The sequence below is a fragment of the Salvia hispanica genome, chromosome 3, assembly GCF_023119035.1.
Source record: "Salvia hispanica cultivar TCC Black 2014 chromosome 3, UniMelb_Shisp_WGS_1.0, whole genome shotgun sequence".
NCBI lineage: Eukaryota > Viridiplantae > Streptophyta > Magnoliopsida > Lamiales > Lamiaceae > Salvia > Salvia hispanica.
In genome coordinates, this window is record NC_062967.1 from 10,051,012 (window position 1) to 10,076,174 (window position 25,163).

The window sequence follows — 25,163 nt, forward strand, 5'->3', positions numbered from 1 at the left end:
TAATAATAAAATATGAGTGGGAAAAAAGTTAATGGAATGTGAGGCCTAATACCATTTATGGAATATTTCAACCGGGACTCCTAAAGTTGTTGCCCCCAAATTTTGATCGGGTAGAAGAAATAAGTGGGTTTCCGGGGGCACACCTTTTTTTAAAAATTTAAAAAAAAGGGGGATTCAAAGAGAGTTTTGAGGGGGTTGGTTAGGGGGCATTGATGAGGGAGAGTATGGTAATTTTATGGTCATAACTTTGGCCCAAGATTGAGGCTTAAATACAATTGGTCCCTCTTTGTCAATATACAAATTTAACGGTTTTGGACAAATTCCTGGGGGCCCGCCCAATTTCTTCCTTTTTATAGATAACATGATAACCAAATATCTTAAAAAAAAAGCCACTAACTGACTTAACGGATAACCAAACGCCCCCAAATTTTTTGGGGGATTTTGGATTGAATTTTTTGGGGCCCTTAAATTAAATGATTTTTTTTGGGGCCGGATAAAAATGATAAAAAAAACGAAAATCTGGGCAAATGGAATATAATTTTTGGACGCAAAGGGCCGCCACCCCTGCGTGCCACGGGCACCCTCAAAAAAATTAAAAGGGGAGATCAACCCAACGTTATGAAGTTAGTAGGATAAAATAAACATCACATAGGAGATGTTTTTGTTTTTAATTTAATTATGTTCCTAAAAGTCTAATTTTTTTTTGGGTGTTATGTTCTTTTAAAAAGGTGATTTTTGCACACTATTTTAAAGCCAAAAAAAAAAAGTCGAGTTGAGGAAGTAAGCAAAGAGGTGGGGGTCGTCAATATTTCCCTTTTCATTAATTGCAATCAATATGTCATCGACATGCTACCAAGAAATACATTTCTCCCAGAACTTGTGATACACACAACCATCAATAGCATATTTTTTCGAATCCAAATGAAAGAACTATTCATAAAATTTGTGGTACCATTGACGAGAGTTTTAAATTTGAGGTTGTTGAGTTTGACTTTAAATGATATCATCCAAATAAGATTGAATGTTTACAACAATATCATCTTGAGGTTGTAATCCCCTTTTTCCAATGATAGTAATTACTAACTTTGGGCCGGGGGGAAGTGTAGGTTTTTATACAAGACCCTTTCCTCAAATTTAATTTTCCCTTAACAATTCACCCCCGAAACCCAACACCCTGGGAATATTATATATCCCCCCCAAAAAAAGGGGGTTCCTTTTTAGGATCATAAAATTAAAATACCCCTAAATTTTTCTGGAGCCCAAAAGTGAAAAATATATTTATAGTCTTTAATGCCTCTTCCAAAGCGAATGCGACAAGGAAGAATGATATATCATTTTCCCTTTTCACATATTTTTTGGATTTTATTTCGTCTTTCAACTACACCACTTTTTTAAAAAGGGACCCCGACAGGGTACTGGGACGATTCCGAATAAAGGAAAAGTTTTTAATTCTTAATGCCTTTGTTGAGTTGGAGCTCAAATACCAAATTTTTGAACTTGTCTAAAGCCCCAAATTTTTTAAATGATTAAATGTAGGTGCCCAAAACAAGAATATTCCCTAAAAATGATATAAAATATTGTTGATCTTTAAAAAGAAAACCGGGGAAGAATCACAAATTTGGTATATGTCAATTCAAAAAGAAAGCTTTATTGGCCCCCTAATTTCTTATTTTCCCCTTTCCTTCGATAAAACACAAATCAAGCCCCCAAAAGATAAGTGTATTAATATAACACCCGACACAAGTCTCACAACCTTTATTTTAGATATAACCAAAAACACTTGTGTCAAAAATTTAAACCAAAAATTTTTCATTATTTAATTTGCTTAGCCCCTTTTTGATTCAACATGAAAAGGACCCAATATAAGTAAAAAAATTGAGAAAAAAAGTTTGTTATATACACTTAAGGAAAAAAGGCCCCAAAACTTAGAATTATTTGAAAAAAATTTTACTATTTTGAATGAAAAAAGAGAAACCAAATTTGTCCAAAGCAAAAATAAAAAACCAAATTTTGTCAAAAAGACAATAAAAAAAAGTATCCTTAAAAACCAAAAAAATTCCCGGCCCAATCTATAATGACAAAGGGGGCCTATACTTCCCCCCGATTTGTCATGTCAGGGTTAGATGTATCTTTCACCATTAATTGCCTTTCGGGGGTCCAAGCCTTACGTTGATAACCTTATGTGAGTAGTAGCCCCCCGGAATCTACCCACTAAATATCATTGGGCCGAAGCCAAATTAACTTCAAAAAGGCCCAAAAAACAAGAATTGTAACACCCTTTTTGACACCATGCGTGATATTTAAATTCTTTTTTTTATTTTCCATTTTTTCCACAAAAGAAAAACTATTTATCCTTATATTGTTTTTTTTGTGATGAACTCTTTTTCCATAGCAACATTCTCATACCCTTTTCTTAATCCCCTTTACTTTATTTCGAGTTTCAAGGGAGGCAACACCAAATGCACACACAAGTCTTTAGAATTCAATCTTAAGTGAAACAACGTGAGACATTATCATAATGTGCCCCTTATGTTCCCCCTTGCCCTTATATACTTTATTGAGATCAAGCACGTTTTTGTCTCAACCTTTCGTTTTTCACAAAACATTCCTTAATTTTGGCAAGGTATTCAAAGGCCTTAGTGATATTTTATTTTTGGGCCCCGAAAGGCTTCCGGGGGTTAAAAACCCCAAAGACGGGAAAACTTACACGATTCGAGTATTCCCACTTTCGTAGTTTCTCCTTGATAAGAAGTACTATCGTCCGTAGGAGGCCCTAGGTTGCTCAATCCCTTTGCGCGTAATCTAGATCCATGCAACCCCCCAAAATCAAAATATAAATTTTTTAAAACCTTAAAATTTACCCTTTAACAAAGAAAATTGTTCATGTTAAAAAAGATAGCGACTCAATCCCAGCGCCGAATCTAGATCCTGAACCGGGGAAAAACAAAAAAATAATCTTTACAATCCCAAAATTTGACCCTTTTAACACCCATATTGTTCAAAGAAGAAAAACCCGGGGCCCACATCATAATTGAAGAGGAAAAAAAACTAAAATAATTGTCATGCCACAAATAAAATTCAAATAAAAAGGGAACATCTCGAGGTAAAAACCCTTCATATCAAGTCTTTTTGAAAATGAACTTGTAATTGGTAAACCCCATCGTAGTGGGTCAAACAAAGGGGAAAAAAGATTTGTCAAGTAATTTTCCACCTATTGGCCCCCACTCCATGAACGCTGAATAATTTTCACGATTTATCACCACGGTTATATATGTATTTCGTGCCAAACATTAATATTCCTTTTAGGGGAATTTAAAATCCGCATTAAAATACATACACACATATCGTCCAACATTCGCTATAAAAAGTTTAGACAAGAGAGGTTACTTTTTCAATGTCTTGCTTGACTAATCTACTTTTTAAAATTAGTAAAAAATTACAGGGACCGAGCACAACACCCACACCCAAATCTTTTGGCCGGAATATGAGCATGTAAATGACAACCTACTTCAAAAGTTTAAATATTGGCAATAAGACTGTTAAGTAGCATCAACCTTTTGGCATCACAACCCCTCAAAGCCGGGAAAAATTGTCACTTATTTATTACCACAAGTATATGTGTATTTTCCAAAAAATTAATCTTCCTTTTGGCCCATTAATATCCGCATTAAAATCGATTCATTAGTAGAAAATAAAGGGAAAATGAGATGTACCCAAAAATTTGAATTTAAAACTTAAAACGAATAAACGCCGCAAGGTTTATTAAAAACTTTTCCAACATAGTGACTGGGCCCAACAGGACCGGATTCATTCCCTTACAAAACCGGAAGTTGTTAAATCCTTACGGGCCCCTTTTAAAAGCTCCCCCGGGGAAATTGCAAATTGCAATTCCCAATTTGGGTTTCATATAATTTTTTTAAACAATTTTCACTAAAAACGATAAAAACCAAATTTTTTTAAAGTTCCCAATAACAAAATTAACAAACCTAGATAACCATTTACCAACATCAAAACAACTAAATTTAATTCCAAATCCCAAATCAGATATAATTTTGCATCAGCAGCCAAACCAAAAAAACCAAACATGCCAAAAAAATGAATATAATTTACCATCTCGTAATCATAAAATTAATTCTCATAATCATCAAAACTAGGCAAGACAGACGTCATCCTCAATTCTTAATATGCTGACCAAACAATTAAGAAACTTACTCAATTTTCAATCGATCTACTGAAACTAAAAAATCGGGAAGATTGAATTACCATAAAAACAACCAATCAAATCTGCGTAAATGCATAAATATATATACATACCCAATTCATTCTTCCTAAAGAAGCGACGGCCAATTCTTGATAAAAAAAACAAAATCAATTCACAGCTAGAGTGAATTATCAATTCACAATATTCATAGACCCAAATAAACACAACTCTAGGTATGCGTGAATAAAAAATTCACAAATCCATACTCAATGCATAAACTTGCGGCGGCTAGAATACATATACTTTAATTTGAAAAATTAAACCTAAAATCAAGGAATTTGATTCCTTGAATTCCAAAGCACGACCATTAAAAAAAACTCAATTTTCCTTTTTTCAATTCTAGAAAATCATGAATAGAGTGGCTCGATATCACTTGTTGGAATAATTGAATAAATAATTACTTAAAAGCTCTCTATGATGATTAACGAGAACGACGGAGAAGGAACCTAAAGCTTGTAAAGCGGAAGCATACCTTGATCCATAACAAATTGAAAGGCGGAATTGCTTTGGAGTGGCTATGAATCTTCCAACGGTCGAGAGACGTCCTTCACAATAGTTGCGAGATATCTGAGAATTTGAACGTTCTTACCGATCTGGGGACCATATATATATATATATATATATATATATATATATATATATATATATATATATAGGAGTGCGCTATGGTCCATAAGTGAAATCTGTCAAATATCAAAGTGAATCTACGCCCTTGGATCCTTAGATTGGATGATTGTGATATGATCACATCCCGGGTGCAATCATATCATAACTCATATTTATGTGATAACCTAATAACCCTATCATTTTATGGGTTAAAACTATCATTTTTACTAAAAATGATATTTATACACGATAAAATGATATTTTTTCAAGCACTACAAAAAAAACGCTAGTTTGCAAGCACAAAATTGCAAGCACATGTTGTGCTTGCAAAATCTGGCAGAATTCCGACCAAAAAAACGACCAAAATGCAAAATAGATGGTTGCAAATAAGTTTGCGACAACTTCTTCGAGCAAACTAATTATGCTTGCTAATTTGCGAGCACATGGTGCTAGCAAAAGCATGTTTGGTAGCAATCACCGACAAAATGCGAGTAAACTAATTGTGCTTGTAATTTGGTCGCTGTTTTGCTAGCACACTTTGTAGTGCTCGCAAATGTTATCGCAAATTAGCTAGCACAATTTATTGTGCTCGCAAATGTTAGATCTAATCCAGATTGTACCTGTTGCATCTCTCATTCTTTCCCATTCTCATTTCTTCTTTCTTCTCTTTTTTTCCTTCTTCCTAGCGATTTTTTCGATTTGAACGTGTTTCTTTGCTCGTGGTTGGGTAAGCTTGCCATTTTCCTATTATTACAAGGTACCATTTTTATTTTTTATTTGCTCTTCTAATTCTTTGGTTTAAATAATTTATTATTTTTGTTCAAGGTGAGAAATGCTAAAAATTAAAACAAATATTGGAATAATTGAATTACTACTCCATCATTAGCTATTGTAGAAGTTGGAATTAGGCCCATATAGTGATAACCTAATCTCGGGCTCAACATTTAGAGTTAACATTTTGTTACTGTAATTAACAAGCTTCATCTACTTAGCCATTTTATTCCAAATAAAAATACTGATAAAATGTGTAATTAAATTACTTGCAAAAGTCTTGAACTCTCTGGATAATATATTTAGTGGCTTAGGAAGAAAGGACATTGGATAATTAACTGGCTCTACTTGGCTCTTGTATAAAATCTCAATTAGATTTACAATTCATTAATGGGAAAACGATTTGTTTCCCAAGAAGTATTAGGCAAAAGCAAAAAAAAAATGTGGAGAAAATGCTTCCATAAATAATTTGAAATGTTATTTTATTTGATTTGATTTGATTTTTTTTGGTATGATAGGATAGTAAAATGAATATTATTTCGGGCAGAGAGTGGATGTATAAGAGAAAATTTCCGACTGGAGAATTCAATCAGGAATTTATTGATGGGTTAGATGAGTTTATAAATTTTGCTATTCAACACCCTTCTAAAATGGATGGCTCGAAAATTAGATGTCCATGTAAACGCTGTGATAATAACAAATATTTTCATACGGACACGGTGAAGGAGCATCTTGTGAAGAAGGGGTTTACTCGGAATTATTATGATTGGAGATATCATTACGATGTCGGAGCATCGTCACAGGCAGAATCCATGGATTTTGATACACCATCAAATCCATACCAACATATGGCGCACGATGCGTGGGGACAATCAAGTGCTCACGAGCCTTGGCAATATGTTCCGCCTACGTACATGCCAGAGTCCCCCATTAATGAGTTGCAACAGTTCTATAATATGTTAGAAGCGTCTAAGTCTGATTTGTGGGCAGGGTGTGATTATTCTGAGTTGTCAACAAATGCTCGACTAATGACTATGAAGTCTGAACATCGATTGTCTCAGCGAGCTGTTGACGAATTGTGTCAGTTTATGGAAGAGCGTTTGCCGAAACCGAATTGTATGCCTAAAGGTTTTTATCAGTGCAAGAAACAGATGCAAGCTTTAGATATGCCTGTTCTCAAGATACATTGTTGCATGAAAGGGTGCATGATCTATTGGAAAGAAGACGAAAATAGGACTGAATGCCTAAATATGAGTTATGGTAAAAAGGGATGTGATCATATCATAACCATATTTATGGTGATAACCTAATAACCCTCATTTTATGGACGAAAAATATCATTTTATGGAACAAAATATCATTTTGTGGAATAAAAGTATCATTTTATGCATGTTGAAAAAATATCATTTTATCGTATATAAATATCATTTTTAGTAAAAATGATACTTTTGACCCATAAAATGATAGGGTTATTAGGTTATCACATAAATATGAGTTATGATATGATCGCACCCCTATATATATATATATATATAAATATATAAGTTCATATTAAGTAAAAAAAATTGTATGGGTAGAATAATATTATACTAACAAATATATATAATTAAATACAAACTAGTACTATTATTTAGTTTAAATGAAAATATACTTTAATATCAAGATAGGGTATATAAATTAAATATATACTATAAAAAATTTAGTATCTAGTAAATAGTAGTATTAAACTATAACTAATAGTTATATATCAAAAAATATTACAAAAGTAATAAAATTAGTGACAAGTAAAGTAGAATTAAAATTTAGAGGAAGATAATTATATATATCATAATTAACAATTACATAAAAAAATATAAAATGAAACGAACTAGTTTGTGTGAATAAAAAATTTAATGATTTAGGTATAAGAATATCTAGTGTTTATATTTTTCCATGAGGGCCTTGTGGTGGAGTGGTAGAAATTTTATTAATTAGAATGGGGTTATGAGTTCAAGCCCTTTCAACAACAATTTTAAAAAAATTTAAAAAAAAAAATAAAAAACCAGTTTCCGATTCTCGGTTGGACCGGTCCGACCGTCCGGTTCAGACCGTTCTTAACGGTTCAACAGCTCACTGGTTTAAATAGGTAAATCGGACCGGACTGCCCACCGGTTCGAGGTCGGATCGGTCAAACCGGCTGGTCCGATCCGGTTTTTAAAACATTGTAAATAATTGTGTTATTTATGTATTTGGAATGAATAGGTGAATGCTCTAAGAGGTGGAATTATGTTGAGATTTGTATTTGACTTATGAGCATCATTACCTGATTTATAAGACCCTTTTTATATGAAATGAAGCAATTGAATGAAATGTGATTTTTTGGTATAATGGAATGAAAATGAAATAATTTTAAAAAGCAAAGAAAATATTATTTCATTTGTATTTTCGTTCCATTCTTATCCTTAAATCATCACTACACAGTCATCCCAAGAAAGGCTTTAAATGTCAATATATATTTCAGTGTTACCATCCGAATGTTTCAAGTCATACAAACGCGAGCGAACAACCTTTGTGCCACAAAAATGAAAATTTAGCTACACTATTTCTTGGCATTAAAAATGATTTGAACTATGTCGAAAGTTTTTTTCTTTGGGCATAATCACATATGCTTCATAAGAATTGGGCTTGGCCAAATGGGATGAATTACTCCAAATCAATAATTAAAATTTAAATATTTTAAAGTTCTATAAAATATTCTCTCTGTCTCTATTAAATAGATCAATTTTTTTTTGTCAATTCCATAAAAATAGTATATATCCATTTATTAAAATCTTTCTTCTTATTTTTTATTTTATCATTTATGACCTCCACCATACACTATTACTACTTGACTACTTTTTCTCATTCTCTTGTAGAGCAACTCCAACCACGAAAGGTAAATGAAAGAGGTATATCATCTATTTACCTTTTCAAAAAGTAAATTATACCCTTCCAGAAAGTAATACATTCCAATGGAAAAAGGTATATAGAGAGGTATATCATTTAAAATAAATAAAGTAATAGTACAAAATGTATTAAAAAACATAAAGTGTAATACATTCTCAAATACCTTCCCTTTGGAGAATGATTTTTTATGAAAAGAAGGCAAATATGGTGGTTATATGATTTTACCTCTCCATTGATGGAGAGGTAAAGATACCTCTTCAAAATGGGAAAAGGTATAATACTTTCTCAAATACCTTTTCCCTTGGAGAATGATTTTTCATGAACAAAAGGTAAATATGATAATTATATGACTTTATATGGACAAAAGGTAAATATGGTAGTTATATGGCTTACCCCTCCATTTACCTCTGCTGGGAGATGTTCTTAGTTACTCACGTAGTCTCCAAATAGATATCCTCTATTACTTTACTCATGTAGTGTCCAAATAGCCTATTTCTAGAGTGTATGGATTAAATACACCGCATGAATATTGACTCAGCAAAATGAATTATTCTAATCTGAACAAAAGGATGATTGGGAAAGGTGAAATGAGTGTATCTTAAAATCCAGCCTACATTTATGGTAACGTGGAGAAGCCGGATTGGCTCCTAAACCGAGCGACGTGTAGGTTAAACGACCAAGCGATTGTTGCCGGAAAAAACCGCCTTTTTCATAGGATGCGTTATGCGTTTTTCCTTAAACGGCTCGGCTCTCCTATCGCCCAAGCCGTTGGCAAAAACAGCTTTATTGGGTATATTAGAATTCATTTATTCATCATCAGTCTAGTAGCAATTGAGGCCCTGAGCTCCTCCTCGGCTTAATAATAGAAAGCCATAGAGCCTGACTCCAATTTCGCTCTCCTTTTTCTTCATTCTCTCTCTCTCAAAGAAAAAGAGAACAGAAGAATTTTCTTTCTCTCTCTTTCACTGCAGCTATACTAGTTAGTACTTCACCACACATATTCAAACGCACATGCGTACGTATATTCACCCAGCCTCAGAGCCACACAATTTGCTTTCTTTCTTCTTCTTGTTTGCAGATTTTTGATCAGCAACCACTTTTTCTCACTTCAATTTCTAGCTCTCCCTCTCCAGACTTCAGCTAAAAATGGTTCAATTCTGATTTTTCGGTGTTGTATCTTGAGAATTAAGTGAGAACAGAGGTAAAATTCAGCAATCGCCTACTATTTTGTTTAAGATTTTATGCTACTCTGAAAATTTTTGCGAGTATAACCTGTTTTGAAAGCTATGTTTGTGTTGTGGGTGAAAATTTTCGAATCTCTATTCCTCTCACTTTAATTTTGATCTTCTGGTCTTGGATTTGTGTTTCTTCTAGTTTAATCTGAAGAAGGGTTTTAGTGTTTAATGTGGAAGTTAGAAATTTCTGTTGTACTTGTATTTTGTTTTGTTTCTAACTAGATCATGTATTATGATGAGTAAAGATCATATGCTTTCCTTTGTTCTTGCATATTACTGTTAGTTTTGGTGAATTTATGTTAGGGCTTTTGAGTTTCTTTTGTTCATTCATTTTCTTTTGATGGAAATCTGAAGGTAGAAGTACAGTCCAGTCCTTTTGAGCATGTCTAAACAAGTGATGCAGTCAATGAATGATAGCACAGGGAAGAGTAGGGAAACTATGCAATCTTATCAGCCTGGTTGGATGTCTCATTGGATGAGGACGCCAAGTAATGCAACTAAAGATCAACGACGAGATGACGGTGCTTCTAGGGGTAAGGATACCGACCTTTTGTCTAGGGGCGATCATATGAAAATGGAGGCTTCTAGGTCTGCCAAGTATCCACGAACAATGGGGGGTGATGCTGAAAGTTGTAGAATGAGTTCAAAAGGATTGGGTGCTGAGGAATTGTGCAGTGCTAAAATAAAAAATGGCAACCCTGATGATGCAAGAAGGCTAAGCATTGATCACAGCCTTGGCTATGACGAAGCTAGTAGCTGTAAGGGTGGAGTTCAGTTATCTTCAGGAGCTCTAGCTGCAGAGGGAAAATCCTCAAGAGAGTATCGTTTCATCAGTGAAGGCGTTTCGAAGAAACCTGTTGAGTGGGTGAAACCACATGTCTCTGTCAATGAAAGAAGTTCTTCTGCTTCAACTCCTTCTCGGGAAAGATTTGTTGGACCTCCAACACATACAACGCCATATCATGATGTTGAAAGATACAAGTTTGACAAAGGGAAAGCTGTTATGGGACCGTCTATAAGTAGACCTGCCATTGTTCCCAATACTCAAGTTCCAGATTTAATCGGGCAAGAACACAGCCAGAAGCACTCCCAGTCAGCAGATGTAATTTGGGATAACCAGCATAGGTTGAAACCTGGTCAAGGCTGGTTCCAAAGGATGCAGCATATTACCTCATTGCCTCCAAACCAATGCATTGCTCCAGAGAAGAATGAACAGAAGGCGTCACGCTATGACTGCTACCCATTCCAGAATCTTCAAAGTGGTGTTCATGAGACAATGAGAATATGCACTACTGTGGACTCTATAGAAGCCACACCTGAAGGTTTTCCTATGTTTTCTCAGACAACTCGCAGTTTGTTAATCACAAAAAAGAATGATGTCAATGTATCTGAAGAAACTGGTGCTTTTAGAAGGTTAATTGCTCGAATTAATGGAAACTCATCCAATGATCCATTCCCTGGCCAAGCGAATAGCGGGGTGAAGCTTCAACCAATTAGTTCATCCAACAGTGAAGGGCATGGAAATGCTGGGGATATTGGTGTTGGAACTTCTAAGGCTGCTTCAAAGAATGAATCATCAGCTGAAACAGACACCTTAGTTATGGACAATTTTAAGGAGGAGAGACTAAATTCCGGTACGTATTCACACTTTTTGATCTCAAGATTTACTCTAATTGATTATTTATTTGTGAGTACCCTTATTATGATTAATATTATTATTTTCAATCAGTGTAGGTTATTATTTATAACTAATTATGTTTGAACTTCTGACATATAACATTCAGAAGGCACATATACACCATTGCTGTTTAAAATCATGTCTGAAAGTTGATGTGTTATTTAAATGTAGCACCTATGTAAGAAAGTTGTTTTACATTGTGAGAATTCAGTCTTTTTATTAAGCCGTTTCTCTTTTCCTTGCTGTAGGTGTGAATTCTATGCAGTCAACCAAGGTAATATTTGCAATAAAGAATTTTTTTATAGTGCATTTTAACCCTCCAGCATATTGTTACCTAGTTTAGATTAATCTTTCATCCAGTAAACTATTTTATGCCTACTTTACAGCATGTCTTTTGTTCTGAAATTCTGTGATATTTTCATTTATTAGCAAAGGAAGCTTTCTGTGGCCAATCCCGCAGAGCTCTACTTCTTAGAACACTAGATCATCGGCCATCAGTTAATCATGGGGATTTTTCAATGCATATATTAGTAATTTTCAGTGTTTCAACTTAATACTGGTGTAGGATATACTCCCAGCCACTTTAAGTTCTGAATAGCACAGACAGTTTGAATAATTCATGTGTTCCTGTCAAAACACCTGATGGGGGGAAATTTGTGTATTCCGGTGACTCTTGTTTTCTTTTGGTTGTTGAATATGTGATATAGTTGACAGTCCTAATTCCAGTTGTTGCTAGAGTATCCTGGTAGTATGTTAATCACTGCTAATTAAAAAATTCTGTAAGGGGGTGATTATCTTGCATGAATAGAATGATCAATGATTCCTATTCTCTCCCTGCACCAGCTCAGCTCATCCTCACTGCCATCTGAAAATGGTTGTTGTTTGTTGTTGTTTGTAACATTAGATTCTATGGTTGTTGTTTTACCTGGTGACTGAAAATACCTGGCATGTAGTCTTATTATTTTTATTACTGTTAGTTGAGTAATATTGACTCGCAATTACCTGTTCTTAATTTGTTTAGAGTGAGGTAATAGGAGTAATTTATAAGTTGCCTTACGGGTTACATACAATTTATTATCTGGTGAGAGTATATGTAATATGAAGTACTCCTATTAGTGGAAATCATATGCATAGTTGAGAATGTAGGTTCTGCTTCAGTTAAATTAATGTCTTGGTTTGAAAGTTTGAAACTGGAAAACTCAATATGATTATACGTGTTGATTTTTTGTTTAATAATGGGAAAACAAACATTTTTTGGTGTTTAAAGTTGTAGAAGAGGAGTCCCAATGAACCCCTTTTGTGCAGAGATTAGGTTTCGAAGACCAAAGTTGTTGGAAGTTTAACTCATACATATGCTATTATGCATATTAATGCATCTTCCACGTATGAGTTTGAAACATAAATATATTATATGGTTTGCCCTGGTTTTCTGCAAGTTTTCTACTTGTGTTTACTTAGACATATGTTTCAGAAGGTGGTTTATACTTTACTCCAATCCAAGTATTTTTTTTCTATCCTATTTTTGTAAGTCTGGTATATTACATGTGGTGCAAATTAACATTATGGATGATTCCAGATTCCCAATTCGGACAATAACCTATCACCATGGGTCAATGCTGCTTCCTCAAGAGAGCTTCGACATCGTTGGGCAAGCTCTGGGCTACCGCCAGTTGCAAGTTCATCAGAGGACGTCCCTACTTCCTCAAGAACTCAGAGTTTGGAGATGGACATGCCACTGTTCCAAGCAGAGCAGCCTGAACTGAAATCTACTCCAAGTTCCAGATGGGTCAAACGTCTCAAGAACTCATCCGATTGCTCTAGTCGAGGCACAAAGACCTTGAACATGGCTGAAAGTTTATCGCATGAAAAAAAGAGAGCCTTTTTCAGAAGTATACTTAACAAAGGCTTCGTCAGCTCAGAGCCAACTCCAAAACAGCACCACGGGAAAGAAATGTTTTTGTCCGAAGGAAGTGGAAACTCCTCAAAGGAGGATGAGCACTTGTCACCGAACCTACCAAGTAAGAGCAAGGAGCTGTTGCTTTCACATTTTTGGATAAAAAGGTGGCTCTGTAACGGGTCACAAGTTCCCCGAGAGAAACCTGAAACACGGGTAGTTTGTGAGCCACAGGTTCTGAAATCATCAGCGGATGACCTCCAAAAGAAGCAGTTCCCCAGCATTGCAGCTATAGCAGTGATGGGGAAGTCTATGGCTGGTTTCCAGTCATGCGAGCTGGAGAAGAGGGGCTCGTTGACTGTTTGGAAGACAAACACTAGCTAGAAGGATGGCAACCACATTTGGCTTATGGAGATCTATCTACTTGGTGTTCTATATGCAGAAGATTGTGGCCAAATTGTCCTTTGATCAAGCAATGATGACAGCGGCTACACACATGCATGACTGTCTTTGGTCATTGGAATGCATTTCTGGTGCCTCTTCCCAAGTTGGTAAGAATGCATCTCAATGCGTCAGTCTTCTATGGCATGTGAATTCCAGTTATGTATGTATAGGCGGGAGGATTGATGAGCAATGTGGTTGTATCAATATGGAGGGTCAAGTGTGAAACTTGCCCCAGTGTTGTTTAGACTTGAAACATATGGTTTTAGTAATAAGAGATTTTGCTTATTTAGATTGGTCTCTTTCTCCCAAATCGTACTGCATCGCAAACAGAGATTGAACATGAAGTTCAATCATTGGCATAGTTTATAAGACTGTTAACGACATACGATGAGAGGGTGACTGAATCAGGTCGTTATTGTGTTCACACAACGATGATACGACCCAGTAAATTGAAACACAAATCCCACTTGCTTCATTCAAACAGGATAGTAATATGACAAAATGATAACAATCCCGTAGCAACACATACTATAATGTTTATCCAATTAAGCTTTAAAGATCAATTTCTTAAATCTCTTATGTCCAAAAGAAACACCAAAACTAACGATCCAATGCGAATTCGACAAGATTAAAACTCAATTTCACATCAAATTAAATTAACCATTCCCACACCAGCATGGGAGGGGAGTAGTAACAACAAAAGACACAAAAACATGCAATAACAGCAAATGAGAAACATCACTTTGAAAGAATTCAACAACCGTATGCTGAGTTAAATAACAATAGTAAACAGTAGAACTTCCAAGCTTAGTATCTCTTCCAGAGTTCAAAACACAGCATAAAATGAAACAGAAATCTAATTGGGACAAAAAAACATCTCTGATGCCATGAAAATACACCTAGGTGTTGGTTGCCCTGGTGTAAATCTGCTGGCTTGCATGAGCAGAGACCATTCTGATCAAACCTCTTGCCATCAATTCTCTGATGGCCTTCCTTGCAAGGGATCCACTAATCTGTTGCATCAACAATAGCAGCAAGTGATCAATAAAGATAATCTACAGAATTATCTAGAAAATATAGCAATTACTATAGTATAAGAGCTAGCCAAGTATTGAAAACATTATACATAAAACAGAGCATAAAAACAATCAGAACATATCCCCATGGTCAAATCATATGCTTAGTATCAAATATAATCAATTCAAGTACCTAAATTTATCAATTAAGCAATAAACAAGCTATGGTATGACATACCATTAAGTGCAGCTTCAAAATTCTCCAAGATGTTATACATGACAGCTAGTTAACAGGCATGATTAACAAACAAATCGAAAAATACTAGTACTAGAAAACTTTAATTTCTAAATACTTAACATATTACCAAATCAAAAAATTACCTTTACATATCACTGATACTGATCTAATCAATCACATCATCAAGCAAAATAAATCAACAAGAAGATACTGATCTAATCTACTACTAAGCATATATAAATGATAATGTGATATGAAGAAATTACCCTGAGACGATCTGAGAGAACGGAGGGAGTGATGAGCTTGTACTTAGGGGCCTCCGTCAGCAGCTTGTCGTACGTACCCTTGTCGAACAAAACCATGTTGTTCACCTTTTCCTTTTGCTTTCCCTTGCTCCACTTCTGCAATAATTACAATTGCCACACAATGGCACCAAAATCAGATATCCGTCATACCAAATCAAATTAGCATTCAAACGAAAACGTCGATTAGATTGGCTGTGACCTTCTTCTTTTGCTTGCCTCCCCCGGACTTCGCTGGCTTCGATGACGGCGGGGGAGCCTTATCCTTCTTCGGCGCCTGCAAATCTCACAAAGAAAAAACCGAATTAGTGATCGGCGCGAACGAAATTCAGTGCAGGTGAGAGAAGAGCGAGGTTGAGAGCGGCGGAGACGTACCATGGCTGAGGTTGTTCCGCGGCAGAGATGAGACGGCGGCGGATTTTTGACGAGAGGCGAGTGCGGATTTCGCTTTAGGGGAAAAAGTTAGGGTTTTAACTACTATTTGTAGCACCAAAACCATCACTTCGTTTCCAACACGACTTAATGGGCTTTCCTTTACCAGCCCATTATTCCTATACTTTAATGGGCTTTTCTTTACCAACCCATTATTTCTACACTGCTTAATGGGCTTTTCTTTACTGCCAAAACTGACAGTATCTATTTCATTTTATAATGTCGAATCAGATTAGGATTGAATTTTGAAGCCTAATAATTTAATTTCAAAACAAAATTATGAGTTGAAGACTCTTTTAAAAGGAACACAATCAACCATTCTTTTTGGATTAGGGTTTAGGGCTATTTTATTAGCCCAGTTCGCCCTTTTATATGTCAGATTAAATTGATATATTGATTTAGATATAGAGGTGTGCTTAATAAATAACTCAAATTAGAATTACAACATCCTTCCAACTATATGCTGTCACGTGGCATGTATAAGCAACAAAACAACGTTATTAAGCAACAAACTTAGTGGATGACTTAGATGAGCGAATTGCATAAAAGACTGTTTATGTTGCATTAAATGCAATTTATTTTGCATTATAGACTAAAATGCAAAATAAATTGCATTTAATGCAACATAAACTGTTTTTATGCAATCCGAGGTAATTCTTATGTGTCATCCTTTGTTGCTTAATATCGTTATTATGTTGCTTATACCTACTACGTGGCAACATGTGGTTGGAAGAATGTTGTGACTCTAAGGGTTAAAGGACATTAGTGTTCCCCTTTAGATAAAACAATTAAAAATTGGCTAGCTCATCAAGTCGTTCAAGATCTATACAGTACATAAAAGATGTCAGTTCGGACAACAAATTCATATGCAAAATTATTCTAATCTTATCATTTGTGCTATTTTTTTCATAAGAAAAAATTGAACCATGTGAAAATGGTATAATTGTATATATGTAAAGAAATGATGCATGATAATGCATTAGATAGTATGGTGTTTTGGGTAGTTGGGATTATATTGGTGTTGATTGGAACAATTGGATTTCATTAGACGAAGTGAGTCGATGAGGCTTATATTGGTGTTGATTGGAACAATTGGATTTCATTAGACATGATTAACAGTCGTTAAATCAATGCCTTGAGTAAGTACTATATGTTAGTTTAAATCATTAGCAGTATACCTAGGCAAATTATTTTATATGAGTATCTGAAATAAGAAATGAACTAATATGCTAATACCCATTCTTGATCATATAGTCGCGGGACGAGATATTTTTCATTTAAAGATGATCACGGGCCAATCATTATCTATTTCATAGTATAATAATTGGATCCTAGATTTATAGAACCAATTATGAAGATATTTGGATTCATTTATTCTTCCTTACTAAGTAAGAAATTGCCACGTATCTCCTCTTCTTTTGCTGAAAACTCACAGCCAGACCCACAACTAATAATGGTCAACAATTTTGGACACATACAATACAATACAATATACAACTATCAAGATAATATGCATGAACAACTCAAATTTTGATGTATTATTTTTTTCTGAAGTTTATTTAAAACTATGAATTTTACATATTATCAATAATTTGATTTACAAGGCAGTTTTGTCCATTCATCCCAAAGTGAACAGTTTTTTTTTTAATTTGCTTAAGTGGACATTTTCATAGACAGTATTATTTATTTAATCCCTGTACATCGGTGAGTTAAAAAAAGACATCAGCTTCAAAAATAATTGTATATGACAGTACTTATCAATAGATATAATCGAATCGGAATTATAATGATTAATTTTAGCAATAGATATTAAATTATACTGATGAAATGGCTAAACAAATTATGATTTATATACTCTCTATTAAAAATCCTTATTGAACTTTATAATTTAATGGCAGTGGTAAATAGTTTGAGGTCGTTATAAACTTATACTAGTAACATTTTATTTAACTTAACATCACTGATCATTTTTTTTTATCGTTGGCTCTACTTTAACTAAAAGTTAAAAATAAAAAAGTAAAAGTATACTTTCGGAATGCAAATCTTAATATAAAAAAATTGGTTTGGGACATGAACCATGAACGTGGCAATTTATCTGATCTCCTCAGTCGTTATCAGTTATCACTATAATGTGTCAATTACAAAATTGAAACCAATTATTGGATCTGTCGCAATCAATCGGAAGCTTATTGCAGTAAAATTTCTTTTTCTTTACATTAATATACTCCATAATCTCCATTTAATATAGTACTAGTATAAAATATTTTGAAATCATGTATTATTGGTCATGGACTTATTTCCGTTCTCTACAACATTTCAATCAAATATATACATTACTTTACCTCATTAGTTAATAATGTTAAATTTCAATCTCAAGATCATCACATGTATCAATAGATGAAACATAGGAAATATATGATCAAGGAATCATTTATAATATGTACACTCGGACAATTCAAATATAGTTTTGAGCCTATCCATCTTGGACATGAATATATATCGAAATATAGTGCTAGTATTATGTTTCTTTTATACTACTTTAGTCTACAAAAAAATAGTCTTAAATCTTAATTAGTATTGAACAAACACAAATTTTATGGCAAATTCGGTAAAGGAAAAAATAAATCAAAAGAAAAGTAATTGAAATATGGTTATCAAAAAATAAAACTCAATTCATTAGAAAGAGAAATCTATGATAAATAGACAGAGACAAGATTATTTTGTGTGGATAAGGCAACTTTTTTTTCATATGCAATTATATTACTACTACTTATAGAAATTTTTTCTGTATGTATATTAATTATAACAATGCTTCATTTTATGACATGTAGATATTCATATAATTCAATAATTCGAATTAATATACCAAAGCAAGTTTTTCCATAATCAAAACGAGCACTACGCTAAAACAAGAGATAGACCCACACACCATGCATGAAGCAAAAGTAAAAGTAGGAAAAATAATCAAAACCACTACTAACTGATTAAAGTAAATTCAAAAGATAAGGAAACAAATTCTGCACACTCATTTATTTTCCTCTCCCTATAAATATCACCACTCACCCCATTTTCCCATTACTCACAAATCTCAAAAAAATCAATTCATTTATCTCTAATCCAAATAGATCACTCATTAGCCATTCCCACTCTCTCTATACAAAAGAGAAGGCAACAATAAGCAAAGATATCCAATTATAATCTGCACAGAAATGGATTCAGTCAAGTTCGAGAACATAAAAATGGAGAAATCAAACGCGATTTCAAGGCATCGCCGCGCTGAGCGAATCACGACTTTGTTTCGCGCGATTGAGCTTCTCGTCGTCGCGATCGTCGTCTCTAGGTTTTCGACGGCGCTGCCGCTGAATCTATCGGTGGAGTACTTCCGAGAAATCTCCGCCGCTCTGATCAGTCCCCGATTCGTATTCCTCGTCGGAAATGCGATCGTCCTTATCCTGTTTTTCAAATCGGGCGGATTTTCGGCAAAGGAAGGGGAGGCGATCGCCGATTTCTACGACGAGTACGTCGAGAAATGCCGGAGGAATGAGGAGAAGAAGGTTTTCGATGATTGCAGAGTGATTTCTGCGAAGAATATGTGTCGGAGCAGCTCCGAGAAGCTGGTGGTGCATGACGGCAAGCGCCGCCGCGAGCTGACGCGAAGCAAGACGGAGAACTGCCGGAGCCGGCGGAAGGCGGAGGAGATGAGTAGCGAAGAATTCCGGCGAACGGTGGAGGCGTTTATCGCCCGGCAGCAGAGGTTTTTGAGGGAAGAAGATTGAAATCTTCTTTTTGAAGGGATTTTTTGACCCTTTAGTAAATAGTATACTGTTTGACCATGAAAATACATGTGTATATATATGTAGATGGATTGGGATCACAAATTCACCTTATTTAATCTTGGTGAAGTTGGAGTGTGTATTCCATGTATGTTCCACATGTTAATGACAATGAATATTACTGCAAAATATTATATGAAATTTATTCAATCAGAAACATCATTGATTCAGTAATATTTTTAAAATAATTATCTATAATTAATTCACGGACTTTAGTCAAATGTATCCTCACTATTGCAAACAATATTATAACCAAAGAACTAATAAACCCATAAAAGGGAATAGTTTAGTCAAATTTTGGATGTTTAATGTCTATTACTACTTGTTAAAAAATTTAATGACAAATCATTAAAGTTATTTCAAATTTTTGCAATTGTCTTGGCAACATTTTTTCCGGCAAATACGAACTAAGTTGGCGCACACATGTTAAATTATAGTAGCGATGTGAAGCACGTCATGGACAACATTGTTTCGAGCTTCAATTTTCCACAAATTTGATAGAATGGGACAATTGCGAAGTTCTGAAACTTTGTGATTTGTCATTTAAATTTTTAAAGGTGCGAAACAAACAAAAATTGACATATTCTTCGTCATTTGATAGGTAGTTTAGCTCTAAAAAAACAAGTTAATTTCCGGAAAGGCAAAGGGCCAACCATATCCGTTGCATCTTTTTGCAGCTGTTCTTCAATGCTACAATAAAGCAGAAAAAAAAGAGAATAGCATAATGGCACATAAATATCAGTACGACTGTAATATGCTCATTTACTGGTCCATGAATTTTAATACTACAAATTCCAGAATAAACAAACACTTCACTTCCTTTTTATCAGTACGACTGTAATATCACAGCCCAATTGTCTGCTACTTTACAAACTACTCCTTTTTATCTTTTTGGTTACCCAGTCAAATGAACATACACTTTACTTCCTTCACGAATCAAAACAGCGCAGTATGAAAGAATCACGCATTCATCATATCAAACAGTGTTTGTGAGAATAACGAGATGCTCAATGCGTAAAGTCGATTCCAGGAAACAAAAAGTCGATTTTTATTCAGCCAACGCAAGATTCTGAAATACAAAGAGAGATACAGACAGCGAGCAGATGATAAATTTGATCAGCGACCAAGGTACTTGCCTACTCGATGTGGAAACAATGGGCAGACGCCAGAAGTAATCTAAAGACCCTCGAATAATCTTAAATGGTCTTCGAATGTCTCCCCATGTCGGATTTTGGATACTGATCCATCCTCTTCAACCTAGAAAATTAATTCAATTTCAGTGTCCCGATTATGAATCATTTCAATGAGGAAGTATAACGAGAGGGGTGTGTTTGATTCTATACAACAAACCAACTTTAAGTTTTCTAGTTTAGGGGCGATTGAGTTTAGAATGAGTGTAAGTGAAAATACGAACCCAGTATTCTGGAGGTCGCATTTTCAGATTGTAAGTGGAAGCCATGCTCATGCAGTAAGCACCGGCATCATGAACTACCAATCCAGCACCCTACAAGCCAAGAATCGAACTGAGTGAGACGAGAGGTGATTGGTATGGACATATCATGTACAGAGATATAACAATCTACCTTAGTTGGCGTGGGAAGTTCCCTATCCTTTCCTAAGAAATCAGCCGATTCACAAACAGGACCAACTATATCAAATGTCGAGACCTCAGCATTCGGAGGTGTAGGTGAAACCAGATCTATGTGCTGCAGTGACAAGTGAAGCAGGTAAGGATATAATGCGAGATGATTAGTCAATCATTAGTGAATAGTATAAGAACAGAGAAAATATAACAAGATCTGAATATATAATTGTGAACAGAAGCACTAACTCCACCTGATAAGCTCCATACAAACTAGGCCGAATAAGTTCTGACATGCTGCCATCAATCACAACGAAATTTTTTGTCCCGTTGGTTTTCACTCCAGTGACACGATTGACAAAGCAGCAAGTGTTAGCAATGAGCGATCTTCCAGGTTCAATTATGAGATTGAGGTTTCGTGAAAGAACCAATTCACGCACCTGTAAAACAAGTAAATGGCTCAGCACTGAATGCATTGCATGTGGGAAAAAAATGAAAAAAAAAAGGAAACACGAAAAGGACATGCACATAAGCAAAATGGAAAGAAGCTTATCTACCAAATCTAGTGAAAACACAAGGGTCACAGAATTGAAAACAGACGATCACCAAAGGCAAATTTGAGTAAGTTAAGAAATACTCTACTGTCTATTACAAGCAAAACGAGAAATGCAATTTATAGGATTCTGAATATTGATAATAGCAGTTACCAATACTTACAGTGTTGATGAGGTCTCTTGGCGTCGGAAGGACAGCTCCAGTATGATAATAGTCTATCCCAAGCCCACCTCCAATGTTCAAGTAATCTATTTCAAAACCTTGGGATCGGATCTCATCTATGTAGTTCACCATCAAAACTGCGGCATCTCTAAAAATGTCGACCTGGTGAATCAGTTAACTCGCAAATTACAACACAATAATCATAAGATATACAAAACAGAAACCCCAGAAGAAAATAACTGTAGACAGAGGTGGCATTCTTGGTTAGCATTGTGTCAAAATCACAAGATTTCAAAGGGCCACAATTGATATGGAAGACAAATAGTTAGCAGATACAACATGAACTCTATCACTGTCGAACAGACAGAAGGTACCTTTGTAATAGTAGAACCAAGATGACAGTGTGCCCCAACAAGTTTCAGTTCGGTGGGGTGTGCCTTCACAGCGTCTAAAAACCACTGCAACTTTTCATTTCTGATACCAAACTTGGAGTTTTTATTTCCTGTTGCAACATAAGGATGGACCTATACAACACAGAAGCATATGTTTATCTCAAATACACAAACAATTTAGTAGAGAAAAAGTATAAGCTACAATACAATTTTTTCTAGTGGAAGTTAATACATCAAATCTGAAGATCAAGTAAGCTAGGATGACACTATTATACTGGTATTTCACACAGAGTTAACCAAAATCACATTTCACATTGCAATATAGAGAAACATGTACTAGGACTGGAATCAAGTTTCAATGAGGGATACAATGATAGTGAGAATCTGACAAATGAAAGATAAAAATGGTACCAGATTTCCAACTTTCGGTCATACGAAGCAACTTGGAATCTTGGATGCAAGGCATCAATAGAACTATCAAGCCAATAGACTTTTTACATTTTCTTATTCATATAGCATGAAAATAACTCCAATAATCAAGAAATAACTCAAATGAACATGGACTGCTAGCAACACTTGCAATGTCATATTTAGATGTACAAGCATCCGAGTACCTGAGGATCAACATCCGGATTGATGCGCAGGAGCACATTAACCTTCTTCCCCAAAATTCTTGCAGCAGCCACGATATTCTCCAAATCGAATTCACTGTCAATGTTCACAAAAACTCCTGCTTGTGCAGCCAAGACTAGATCCTCCAAGATCTTTCCATTCCCATTAAATACACACCTGCGCCACAAACGAACATATGCTCTAAAACTAGGTACAACTACAAAATAAACAACGGTATACATCAAACGCAAACAAATTAACCTCTGCTATTACCATTCAGGTATACAAGGGTGCTGCAAAATACCACATTGAAGAACATGAATTTGTGTTTAGTATGCAGAGTTGAATAGGTGAAAGTCATTCCATTCTATATTAAAAAGGGGGATCCAAAGCTCTAAAGCAAAGGAACAAACTAAACCCTAAACCAAATTGAATTGCTCAAAATCAGAGCTCATCTCTTTACACTGAATCCAATAATCAGTAAATAGAAAAACCGATTGCACTGATTATACCTTGTAGGATCAAAACCAGCTTGGAGAGCCAACCTAAGCTCATTCCCACTAACCAAAACAGCTCCACACCCCAAACCCTGCAAAAGCTCCAATATCTTAAGATTGTTATTGGCCTTAATCGCGTAACCGATGATTGAATTCAAGCCCTCCAGCGCTTCCTTGTAGGCCTCGACATTCCGTTTGATCTGCGGCTTGCTGTACAAGTAGAACGGCCGCTTCTCGGCGACTTCCATCACTTGTTCGACCTTAACGCCCTCGCAGTAGAGGAAGCCATCGCCCGATTTCGTGAAACAGTGCTCCAATTTCTGTGTTTGGGGCTCCGGTGTTGAGAGGACTGCCCTCGGAGGGCGGGCTCTGAGAGATGCGGGAAGGGGCTTGCATTTGAAGGGGGAGATGAGGGCTGTGGTGAAGGGGTTCGAGGAGAGCTTGAGGTGCTTGGTGTGGGGGAGAGATGGGGGCTGCAGGAGGAGGTTCGAAGCCGCCATTGTTGCGGAAGTGAAGAGTGTCAGTGAGGGTGAAGTCCAGTTATTACGGAGGTGATGTTTTCAGGTTTCAACTGCCAAATTCTAGGTTTAGCAAAGGCGGCTCAGCTTAGGGAAATTAGTCAAAATTGAATTAGACTAATTCATTTTTAAACATATAAATACAAACCCTAGTAACCGTTATCTCATAAGCCATATGCAATTACTGTTTTTATTGAAAAATCGATTGATAGTATAATTATTCACTTAAAAATCAATTGATAGTACTCCCTCCATTCACTAATATAAAGAGAGGTTTGATCTGATACGAATTTTAAGAATTATAATAGAAAGTTAGTTGAAAAGATTAATGGAAATAGAGTACTATTTATATATATTAATTTTATATTAAAATATAAGTGAGATAAAATTAATAGAATATAAAGTTTATTAATAAAAAATAATAGTAGTGAAAAATAAATAAAAAATTTATTGGTAAATTAATAAAAATGACAAAATGAGAAGTTTATTGGTGATAGAAGAAATATAATTAGTCTCGTTTAAAGTGATACTAGTACATTAATATTTTTGAAACATCTCATTCGAACTGATATCGATGAAAATACTAATATTAAAATAATACTAATATTATATAAAATTCAGTACTACTATTCTACAAGAAATACTCTATTTAAATGCTACGGAAGGATCAGCATTTGTTTGTGTCACCATAAATATACTTTCCATCAAATGAACTTGTTGAGACGAAATTTGTATCCATAAACAAAATTGTATGAAAAATGTGTTCTGACATTCTGGTATATGAAATTCAACATCTAATAAAAAGTACACTGAATAGAAAACTCAATTCTTGACGAACTCATCATTTCTATATGGAGTTATACAAATTTATTGAATTATACCCTATATATATTACCATTATGATTAGAAGATAAACATCGTAAAAAATATAGCAGTTGTACTGAAGTGGGCCGACACAATATGTCAAATGGCCCAGTTATATATTGTGAAAGTATTGTTGAGTCCATTTAATATACAAAATCCGAAAATCATGCTGCGTAAGCAATCAGTAGTCAATATATCTGTAATAATGAATTGAAACATCATAGTACTCCTTACTATATTGTAATGTAATAGTAGTAATTAAAATCATGGCAACCACAAAGAAAAAAAAATTGGGAGGGAGGGAGTGTGTGAAAATCAGAATATCGATAGTTGGTCTCAAAAATTA

At 35.0% G+C, this 25,163-nt stretch overlaps 4 protein-coding genes across 6 annotated transcripts; 2 read left to right on the forward strand and 2 right to left on the reverse strand.

Moving 5' to 3' along the window:
- Positions 1 to 9,389: 9,389 nt before the first annotated feature.
- Positions 9,390 to 14,103, forward strand: LOC125213616. 3 transcript variants are annotated; one of them, XM_048114263.1, is made up of 5 exons: positions 9,390 to 9,764; positions 10,153 to 11,432; positions 11,725 to 11,750; positions 13,053 to 13,494; positions 13,591 to 14,103. In XM_048114263.1, exons 2-5 carry the CDS (start codon positions 10,181 to 10,183, stop codon positions 13,752 to 13,754), a joined length of 1,884 nt encoding a protein of 627 aa, XP_047970220.1. In that variant the 5' UTR covers positions 9,390 to 9,764; positions 10,153 to 10,180; the 3' UTR covers positions 13,755 to 14,103. The 3 variants fall into 3 exon arrangements, with proteins under 3 accessions (XP_047970220.1, XP_047970218.1, XP_047970219.1); XM_048114261.1 differs by having other exon boundaries at positions 9,394 to 9,764; positions 13,053 to 14,103; XM_048114262.1 differs by having other exon boundaries at positions 9,394 to 9,764; positions 10,157 to 11,432; positions 13,053 to 14,103.
- A 430-nt stretch (positions 14,104 to 14,533) lies between these two features.
- On the reverse strand, positions 14,534 to 15,855 carry LOC125211213 (40S ribosomal protein S25-2). Its single transcript, XM_048110931.1, has 4 exons — positions 15,746 to 15,855; positions 15,573 to 15,647; positions 15,335 to 15,469; positions 14,534 to 14,827 (listed from the first exon to the last, which is right to left on the reverse strand). Exons 1-4 carry the CDS (start codon positions 15,746 to 15,748, stop codon positions 14,714 to 14,716), a joined length of 327 nt encoding a protein of 108 aa, XP_047966888.1. The 5' UTR covers positions 15,749 to 15,855; the 3' UTR covers positions 14,534 to 14,713.
- A 3,156-nt stretch (positions 15,856 to 19,011) lies between these two features.
- On the forward strand, positions 19,012 to 19,578 carry LOC125209243. The gene has a single exon (XM_048108846.1). The coding sequence runs from the start codon at positions 19,012 to 19,014 to the stop codon at positions 19,576 to 19,578; it is 567 nt and encodes a 188-aa protein (XP_047964803.1).
- Positions 19,579 to 20,664: 1,086 nt separating this feature from the next.
- LOC125214985 (diaminopimelate decarboxylase 1, chloroplastic-like) lies at positions 20,665 to 24,038 on the reverse strand. Its single transcript, XM_048116249.1, has 8 exons — positions 23,451 to 24,038; positions 22,941 to 23,115; positions 22,309 to 22,458; positions 21,935 to 22,096; positions 21,472 to 21,657; positions 21,219 to 21,341; positions 21,050 to 21,139; positions 20,665 to 20,892 (listed from the first exon to the last, which is right to left on the reverse strand). Exons 1-8 carry the CDS (start codon positions 23,933 to 23,935, stop codon positions 20,812 to 20,814), a joined length of 1,452 nt encoding a protein of 483 aa, XP_047972206.1. The 5' UTR covers positions 23,936 to 24,038; the 3' UTR covers positions 20,665 to 20,811.
- Positions 24,039 to 25,163: the final 1,125 nt, after the last annotated feature.